The sequence below is a fragment of the Calypte anna genome, chromosome 1 (genome assembly GCF_003957555.1).
Source record: "Calypte anna isolate BGI_N300 chromosome 1, bCalAnn1_v1.p, whole genome shotgun sequence".
Classification (NCBI taxonomy): domain Eukaryota; kingdom Metazoa; phylum Chordata; class Aves; order Apodiformes; family Trochilidae; genus Calypte; species Calypte anna.
The window spans coordinates 30,291,467-30,301,940 of NC_044244.1; the positions used below are offsets into that span (position 1 = coordinate 30,291,467).

Here is a 10,474-nt window from a genome sequence, read left to right on the forward strand (position 1 = left end):
TTTTAATAGTTATTGCTACCTCTTACTAAGATCAGCAAGATTCACTAAGGAAGTAGCTAATTAATACAAAGTACTTTTGCTGATTGGTGGCTTTGCTTTTGCTCATTTTTAAATTTGTTCCTAACACCCAATGAGCAATATTCTGCTGTGGCACTGGACAAAGTGAACACTTATGAGGAACTTTTTCATAGAAAAAGTGGTTTGGGTTGGAAAGGACCTTGAAGATCATCTAGTGCCAACTCCCCTGCATGGGCTGGGACACCTCCCACTAGACCAGGTTGCTCAAAGTCCCATCCAACCTGGACCTGAACACTTCCAGGGAGGGGGCAGCCACAACTTCCTTGGGCAACCTGTTCCAGTGTAATTTCTTCTAATATCTAATCCAAATCTCCCGTGTTCTGGTTTAAACCCATTGCCCTTTGTCCTATCACTACATGCCCTTGTGAAAAGACCCTCACTTTCCTGTAGGCCCCCTTCAGGTACTGGAAGGCCACTGTAAAATCTCCCCAAAGCCTTCTCTTCTCCAGGCTGAACAACCCCAGAGCTCTCAGCCTGTCTCCATGGGAAAGGTGCCCCAGTCCTATGATCAACTTTGTGGCGCTCCTCTGGGCTCACTCCAAGAGCTCTGTGTCCTTCCTGTGCTGGGGGTCCAACACTGGACACAGTACTCCAGGTGGGGCCTCACAAGAGCCAAGGGACAGAATCATCTCCCTTCATCGACTGGCTATGCTTCTTTTGATGTAGCCCAGGATACACCTGGCTTTCTGGGCTGCAAGCACACATTGATAACTCACGTTGAGCTTCTCATCAACCATCACCCCTAAGTCCTTCTCCTCAGAGCTGCTTTCAATCCAGTCTCCACCCAGCCTGTATTTGTGTCTGGGATTGTCCTGATCCAGGTGCAGAACTTTGCACTTGGCCTTGTTGAACTTCATGCAGTTTGCATAAACCCCTCCTTTCACCCCTCTCAAGGTCCCTCTGGATGGAATCCCTTTCCTCTATCATGTTTACCTCATCACACAGTTTGGTATCATCAATAAACTTGCTGAGGTTGCACTAAGTTGCACTTAGTGAGGAATGCCACTCAAGACTTGTGGCCATTATGACATCAAGCTGCTGACCACAATTCTTTTGAGTGTGACCATCCAGCTGGTTCCCATCAAATCCATGTTGTTCTAGCTTAGTTACCAGAATGTAATGCAGGACAGTGTCAAACGTTTTGCACGAGTCCAGGTAGATGACATCAGTTGCTCAAAAGTTCATCAGGTAGGACTAGCCATTTTCAGGACACCTGAAGAGAAGTGGAGACATTCTATCCTGGAGAGCTGTGGTCTTTTAAGTGTGCACGGCAGCTTTCTAGGCCAGAGACTGCACAGCATATTGTTTGTGATGGAGTTCTGTCATCTACCAAGGCAGGGGAGGATCTGTTGGACTACCTAAAAGGCCATCTAAAATCCTGCCAATTTTTCCTTCAAAAATTTGCAAACATCACATCCCCTCGCTTTCCATGAAAAGATGTTGAAGAATACTGAAGCTGCTTCAATGATTTGTTTGAAAACTGCCTGTTTCTCTCCAGCTGGCACTGAAACACTTGCAGGCATACAGAAGAAGTTAGATTCACTAACTTTGATACCCAGGAGCTAAAATTTGCCATCAAAACCAGCAAGAACAAACAAAACCCAAGTTTTCTTTCTGCATTTTCCCCAGGTACAGAAGAGCATCAAAAAGCAGACTTCTGGTGACCCTTTACTGAAAGAAATGTTCAGTATAACATCCAAATAACTAGTGGAGCATTTAATGAAGAATTTTTTAATAGAACAGTATTATTAACTTCAAGCCAATTCTCTCAATTGGCTCCCAATTCTACAGTAATCATACTTACAAAAAATTGTATGAAAGGAACTGGAAAATCTTCCTTTCCTCTCAACAATAGGGGTTTGAGTTTGGGTTTTGTTTTGGAGAATTTTTTGGTGGGTTTCTCCCCTACCCCCTCAAACAGAGGCATATGACCATGGAGTAGCCCTCTGTGTTCTCATTACATTGCTACAAGACATTTTGTGAGGATGGGATGGAGACGAGGTAAGGACAAATAAACCAAGCAGCTGTGTAAAACTCTTCAGTCATTCTCCTACCTAACTGAAGGCAGTAGTACCACAGTTAGGACAAAAAAGCTCTTAGCATTATGCTCACTACCCATTCATCAGGCAGTCCTGTCTTAAAAATTAAACAATCAAGCAAACAAAAAAGAATATAGTGATCAGTACCTACTAGGCTAGCAATGAAACCATCAGAAACCCTTGAGCTTCTGATTATTAGCAACTATAATCCTTTGGGAGTTCTCCCAGGACATCCAGTTAGCTGATCAAACTGTTCCAGTCTTGGACTGAGATGCTGTAGCAAGAGTTAGAGCTGAATGCAGTGACCACAGCTTTGCCTAGCAAAGGGATACAGCTTGGATACTACCCAAGGCCCAGTTAATGTACCTAACACAACACAGTTGCTTCAGCTGTTCAGAGCTCTATGCCCATTTGAGGAAGCCAAAATCATCACGGTGAAGATCATTATGACTACCTGGATTACAGTACAAGGACTTGCTACCCTCTTTTCATATATTGACTCTGTACTGGGCAGTGTCACTCGAAGTAATTAGCATTACTGGTATGAGCTGAGAATAGCACTGGATAGATGACTTCCTCTCTTTGAGCCCAGTATTCAGATGCTTTGCAATCACATTGCATATAGAGACTATAAATGCAAACAGAGCCAAATATCTACTAGGATATGTTTTCAGGATTTAATTTTGATAGGACTTCAAGATCTGAGACACCTTATAAGAAGAAATAACCGAAGACACTCTGTGGGGTTTTTTCCCAAACTTAAAACTACTTGGGATGAAGTTTACCAGGCCAGGTGCCTGCCTCAATATGACGTTTTCAAAAGAAATTTTCAACAAGAATATAAGGATTAAAATGGGGGAGAAAAAGCCTCCCATTTTCACTCAAGTACCGAAAAAGCCCTCTTACCATACTTGAAAAGATCTTTACTTTGAAGAGAGAATCTGAAATATAATGGGAGAGTAGTCTTGAATCAGTGATATACCTTTTGGGCAGTTTTCCTACAGAATGATAAAGCAGTACGCTTTTGAATCTCAAGATGCACATGCGTGGCAAAATAAATTAAAATAAAAAACAAAACCAAAAACCTCAGCACTAGAAGCTGGGTTTTCTGAATATTCTGTGGCATCAGCAATGCTGCAGGTTGGTCCTAGCAGTCACCCCCACCTGAGGCAGCACTGGTGACTGCATTGAAGACTGTGCTCTGTGCTCCCTCTTCTGGCACCCAGTCCAGCCCTAAGAGTCAGCAGGGGAGGGATGGGTGATGTTGGGAGCATGAAGCAATTGCATCCTGTTGGGTATACTCCATTTTAATTTCTGTCTTTATCAAGGATTTATACAAAGCAGATAGTTACTTGCACTGAGCTGATGGCCTCTGAGGAAGTATTTCTCTTTTCCTGAGTTCCAAATGCAGGTCTCTGGGAATTACACACAGAAATACCAAGCAGTATCTGCCATATGTAAACAACCTCCTTGACTGCAGCTTCTGAGCACTGTCAATGTTTCTATCAACAGAGCATCACAATAATCTTGCACAAGGAAAGCTCTAATAATGCAGACAGAACCACAGTATGTATGCACAAGTTACTGAAAAAGACCATGGCTGAATAAGACTCTGAAGTTATGGCTAGCACTCCTATTACTGAACTACCTCTCATCGCAAATAACCTGTAAATTATATCAACTGAAACTGTGCTTTCATTCAATTAAGAACACCCCAAATTAACAGCCATTTTTGCATTGTTACCCTCTATGCCTTCCTCTTCTCAGCATTATAGTGATGATAATGCTGCTAGCTCTGAATTTTATGAACGTATTAGTATGTACATTCAGATACTCTCTTAATGATTACTATAGAAAAGCCTGTAAGACAATGAAAAAAAAAATCTGTATTCAGATAAACATTTAAACATCATGCAGATACAGAGGCAACCTCTTTTTTTTAATTCAGAAATCTGTATCAATCTCAAACTGAAGGATGGTGCATTAAAAAAAAAAAAACTGGTCATGTAATTAAGGACCAAACATAACACACATGCATGATGTCACACGAATGGAAAACTCTTAAGTAATGAGCACTGAATTTTTCAACCCTCATTTTCTATGTTTATATGTTAGTGTTTGTATGTAATTATACATAATTTTAATGTTCAGATGCAGAGAGAAGCTATTAAACTTCTACTTAAAGTCAGGAGCAGGCAGATTTAAAAAAAAAAATCAAATGTCTACATATTTTCTTCAAGGAATAAGTAAATAGATCCTGATATGAACTTGGCTGCAGCCAAACTTTTAGAAAATGTGCCTAAAACCATCTTTGAAGTCTTAATTAGCATACTCTGGCAAAAGGAGAGGATTGCATAGTGCAACATGGGGAAACCTTTGCTATCACATACGCATTATCATTTCTGTATAGTACTGCAAACATGACACAGAGGCCTGGATCATGGACATACAGCTCCATTTTCATACTTGCAAAGCACAACTAATTCCAAAGGAACGCAATGGGGGCTCTGTAATAGGCTTGGCAGCCTCTCAAAGGACAAAACTATGACATTATTTCATTTTCCTAAAGCAAAGTGAAGAACGAGCCCAGATGTATTAAAGCAGCGGTAACAGATCAAACACAATATTCGAAGGATTTCACTCACAGACAGGCTTCCTTTACTTCTCTTATCAATCTAGCTAAACCTGAAGCTTAAGAAAAAAAAAAATCTATTTTGACTTTGTAAACTAACACTAGAGTAACTCGATGAAGGATGAAATGACACAGGAAGAAGTTTCATTCCAAGAGACAATACTGCAGGCTCAGGGCACTCCTGTTTACACTGGGGAACTCACTACCAGCAGTTCCCAGTGCAGCACCTGACTTAAGTCACTGGAAGTTTGTGTTCAAGAGACAGAACTGAAGTACTTACAATGATAAAGAAAGCCTAAATATTACAAATTAAGTGTGCATTACTGCAGTACCAAATATTCCTGAATCGGCAAAAGATGAAAACAAAATGTACAATAACTGCATAGAAGGAGCTGCATATCTGAAGCAGAAGTTCTCTGCAACACTACTGAAAGCTTCCCTACAGAGGAGGTTTGCCCGACTGAAAATTATCAGACTCCCCTCACTCCCTAGCCTGAGCCTACATTTTGTTCCATCTCCCTTTTCCCTTCCTCAGCAGGACTGAAACACTCCAACTTCTGCTCTCCAACACATGCAAAGGACTCCAAGAGAGTCCGAGTGGGGCGAGACCTTTCCCCAGCTCTGCACACAAGCTTGATAAGGACAAGGCTGAGCTGACTGGTTTGCACAACACGTTTTAGCACTGCTACCCCCGACACTCACAGATTCTACTTTTGCCTCTTGCAGAGGGTTAAGGGATCATGCACACTCTTCTCTAAACAGCATTCGGTACATCTTAGCTCAGGAGCAGACACTGCCCCAGCTCTGTGCATCAGTTGCTCTTAAACATAGTGATCCTGGTAGCTCAGGAAGCTCCAAGATCAAGAATTGATGGAAAATTCAGGAGCATATATAACACTCTTTCTTCTTTTTCCAAAGCAGTTTTGGTTATCCTAGGTTTGCAACATGATTCTGCGTAAGTGTCACATCTTAAACTAGGATTCAAAACTCAGAAGTGGCAGCAGCTCAGCCTGACAAACATTTTTATATCTGGAGACGAACAGAGCCACATATTCCCTTAAAAGCTTCAAATGCTATCATGTTACTGCAAGCAACAAGAACTGATACTTGACTACATTTGATATCCCTTTATATGTAAGCAGCTTCAAAAACTCTTTCTCACTAACTTTTTTTTTTCTTTATTAGACACTACTGTAGTTAACAAGGTTAAATTCAATGCTTTAAGTGAGATTTTTCAAGTTCCCATCAGCATTCAATAAATGTAGTAAATTTGAGACTTCTCTTTCCTTTAAGGTGCTCTCAAAATAGTGATACTTCCTTTTATCTGAGCAACACAACAGCATGCAATGCAATGCAGCTCATCTATCAGCAGTCTCTAAGACCAAATCCACGTTAAGTAGATCACCAGCAGACAGAGAATCATAATGAAAGAACAACAAATTTTCTCCTTCAAAAGCTCATCTATGGCTATTCATGTGCTTTCATTGCTTTTAAGTATTTGACTTGCTTGGGAAGTTTCAATAGATTGTTTCATTTTAATTATATTTAATCAGTATTTATTTCACTTAAGTTTTCAGAAAATCTTTGCAGCACGTATTATATTGAGATGCATAAATTGTCACATGTATTGTCTGTCCCCACATTCACAGTTGCACAAACTACTTCCCTTTTCATTTATGCCTATATAAAAGTTAACTAAGGCAACCGCTTACTCAGAGAAATTTCTACATATTTTTAGCTACCGTTGACTGCCATTTGAATTGGTAAAAATATAAAGATGAGACACTGCCACGTGACAAGTAAATACTGCTGGCAGACCTGTAATACTAAAAGCTCTCCTCTAGTAGCATCTCACCAGACTTCTAACAAACACTATGAAGTTACTAGGTTTGGTTTTTCTTTTAACTAGACCTTCCCCACTCGTGATGCCATCAGTCTTACCCCACAAAAACCCTTAAAAGTCTGAGCTAAATTTAACCTGATACTTTCCATATTTCTGAGCACTGTTCCTTTTAAACATTCAGAAGAACTTGGTTTTGCATCTCAATCAAACTTTCACACATGCAAACCAAAACCATGAATCACACTAGTGCTATTTCAGGGAACATGCACAGCTACAGTGGCAGGGAAAGTGTGCTATCCACCTGATCACACAAACACAGAGGTAATCACAAAAGTAATCTATGAAACAGGTGATTTACTAGGTGCAAATATACGTATTTTCTTTTTTAAAAACTCGCATTGGTTTGCTGCCAGGACACGTGTGACTCCTGTGCTGCAGACCAATACTTGTTAGAACCTGCAAATATTTTCTGACACTGAAGCCCTTATCTGCATTACATGTATGGTAACTTCAGACATGCAGCAAGTATTTTTTGCCTAGAAGAAAAGGATATGAATTTGACAAGCTTTCTAAACTTACTGTTGAAGTATTGCCAACCTCAAGTGTTCAGAACATGTAAGTCAGGACCTAGAGAAGAATCATGATTTCAAAAGTACTACACTTTTGAAATGAAGTGGGAGTGCTTTTATGTATTTACTTTTACTTCTCCTTCAGTTGCATTTAGGGTTTTCCTGCTTCACGTTTCATACTTCATTGCACAACTGAGAAAGCCTAAACTTTGAAGTGTCTTTAAAGTTTAGCTTATCATAAAATTCATTTATTCGGAGGTGGACCTTTGTGAAGCACAGCAAGTATTAAAAAAGCATACTAACTACAGAAAAAATTTTTACAAAGTGTTTAATCAATTACCTTGAGTATTTATAAACGTTTATGTAGCCCGTGTTTTCTTCCATTTCCTGAGTAATAGTACCATAAAAATAAGTTGAAATAGGGAAGGCACACAACACATTAGGAGATTTAGGAGGGAAGTATCTTAAGTAAATTCAATAAACAACTTAAGACTTTGGTTCTTTTCAACATAAAACAATTTTAAATTTTCAAAATTTTATTTAAATCAAGCCTGCTGTGGTAGTTGAGTTCCTCTAACTGCAGTGGAAACTCTACAAATTGGCTACAGGAGTAGCCTGTTATATTGTACATCTGCATTCCCATCACTGCTGTACTGTTTAGCATTTCAGCATTTCATTTCATGCATAAGACCTCTAATTTATGATGTAATACTGTACTACTGATGAGTTACTTAGTCTTTAGAAAGTAGCAGCATCTTTAAAATAAGCTAGCATACAAAAACATAATAAAAATGTTTAAGTATTATTCATTAAGAAGGGGTAGGACTAATAATACCTTGCTGAGTAAATGTGCCTTGTTGAGGTGTACACTTGTCACAGCAAGCTATGCAAACAATGAAGTCTTTCAGCATAACATATGCAGTTAAGTCCAACACATAAACATTTTTTATTAAAAAAATTTTAGATGAATGTCAATGAAATTTACCTCTGGCTGTCTGACCTTTTTTGCTCTATCAGATGCTCATCCTGTCATCCCCGGGTTTCTTTTCACAGTGCACCTACATTATATACTACTGTCTGCAGTCTTAAGAGTGAATTTATTGTCTTCTCTAGTCCATCTAATAGGCTGCATTTTCTAAAAACAAATATATACACAAAGGCACATACACACAAACAAATAAAACACACTAACTTCAGTTTCTAAGGATTTACAGTTTACTGTTTAATATAAGTAGCATATAGCTTGTGATCCTAGTTACTGTAATCAAAATGTAATGTTGCTGCAATTCAAGATCAGCACAAGCAGAAATGAAAACGGAAATGAGCAAGAATATTTCACCCACCAGAAAGCAAATGCAGAATTAGTGGCACACTGACAAGAGCAATTGTGGCCTGCTCTCTGGATAGCAGCAGCAGCTTGGCAGGCAGGTAGTCAACACAAAATTTTAGTATTAAAAGATTCAAGAAAGACGCTTGAAACTGCAACACAGGATACAGCTATTGGAACACAAGATTCCCTTACTGCAGTTATAGCTTAAAATAGTAACCAACACACACACAAAAAATACAAACAAATACACACCCTATCACTACTTAAGTGACAATTCAGTTACTGAATGTGCACTGCCTGCAAGAATGCTCATTCTGCAGGTAACATTTACACGCCAGTATTCACTGTATATGGTAACTTTCATAAGCAGCTTGTATGAGTAGAGGTTTTTATTTTAGAATTTGAGTAAAATCCAATTGCAGGTACTATACAGAGCCCCAGAAAAACATTGCTTTTTTTCGGAATATCAGGATTTTTTTTTGCTTTTCTCCCACATTACTCTTTGACTATTTAATATGCAACAAGAGATATTTCATAATTCCTAAATGTAACGAATTTTTTTACATTTAAAAATTATCACAGAAACAGGTCATTACCTTTATTTAATACCATCAAAATCCATGCACATAAGACAAATTTTTAAAAAGGTCTTGATTCACAAGCCCTTTCTCTACTTCAAAAAAGAGAGGAGCCCCCGTCAATATAAAAACAAATACCGGTGGCGTAAATACTAATATCAGCTTCATAACCTTATCAAGGGGGATTTTCAACTATTCCAGCTATAAAGCTGAAGAAGCAAGCTCCGAGAACCCAGACATCGTTAATGTAAAGCAGTAATTATTATCAAGCTGGCATCACAAGAGCAGAGTCCAATACAGACATTTTGTACCTTGGTGCTGGATAGTGTTACTTGAAGCATCAGCCTAATAGCCGGTTTATTCATAAGGCACGCACTAAAATGAAACAAACAGTAATTAAGTGCTGACAGTGACCTAGTTAGCTACATAAGGAGCGAGATCGTCCTGGCATTCATTACACGTTGGTCGGAATCCGACAGGAAGGGTCCCGTCCGCCCGGGCTGCGCAGGAGGGCGAGAGCGGAGAGCAGCGCCCCTCTCCCGGGCAGTCCCGGGTTCCGGCGCCCGACGCGACCCTCCCGGCCCCGCTCCGCACCGCCGCCCGCTCCCGCAGTCCCCCGCCTCCGAAGCCCTCGGATATCAGCGAGCTGGGCCCCGGCGAGCGGCGGAGCCGCGCCAAGGCCGTCTGCGTCTGCCTTCGCCTTCCCCTCCCCCGCGCCGCAGCTCCGGCAGCTCCGCACTGGGATAAGGCAGCCTCTGACTCGCTGGCTGCTCGCGTCCCCCTTCACCTCCCTCTTCTCCCTCCCCCAACGCGCACACTTGATAGAAAGTCTCCTCTCGGCGGCAGGAGGGCGGTGAAATCCTTCGCTCTCCTCCCTCCGCTCTCTGTAACGCAAACGAGCCGCCGCCTTCTGTTCCTCAGCCTTGGCCAAGTCGGCGTTTTGTTGACAGGCTCTGCCGGGCACAAAATGGGGCTGCCGCTTCCATGGGCGCCGCCATTTTGTGAGGAGCCGCCGCGTTAGCTGTTGCCGCAGCCGCAGCCTCAGTCGCGGTGGTACCGGCAGCCCAGGCGCGCCGGAGCGGCGGCCGGGGTCTGTGTAATGGTTGAATAAAGTGACCCCCTCTAGGGAATCCCCAGCTGACAGTTACGTAAGGGACCGTGCGCAATTGCTGTGCTTAGCATGGAAACCCACCTAGCCCTGCTACGCAATTTGCCTATCCCCCCCTCTGCCTCCCGCTCACACCCAGCAGCCGGGTGAGGAAAGGGACTCACCTCTGCCGACCGCCCCTCGCGGAGGGGAGACCCCCTGCTTTTCAGGAATTTTAAGGCACGAGTGAAAACCACCGCCCTCCTGTGAAGGAAGGGTGAGCTGTGAATGCCTGACAGAGCAATTTAGCCCCTCCAT

At 41.5% G+C, this 10,474-nt stretch overlaps 1 protein-coding gene across 1 annotated transcript in view; it reads right to left on the reverse strand.

Annotated features, from left to right (window-relative positions):
* LOC115600463 overlaps positions 1-10,474 on the reverse strand; it is a 39,354-nt gene extending 28,880 nt beyond the window's left edge. The window contains exons 1-3 of the mRNA XM_030469509.1: positions 10,342-10,474; positions 9,888-10,161; positions 9,381-9,444 (exon numbers count right to left, since the gene is read on the reverse strand). Of these exons, the coding sequence (XP_030325369.1) occupies positions 9,381-9,444; positions 9,888-10,161; positions 10,342-10,474 (471 nt within the window). The remainder of the gene's footprint in view (positions 1-9,380; positions 9,445-9,887; positions 10,162-10,341) is intronic.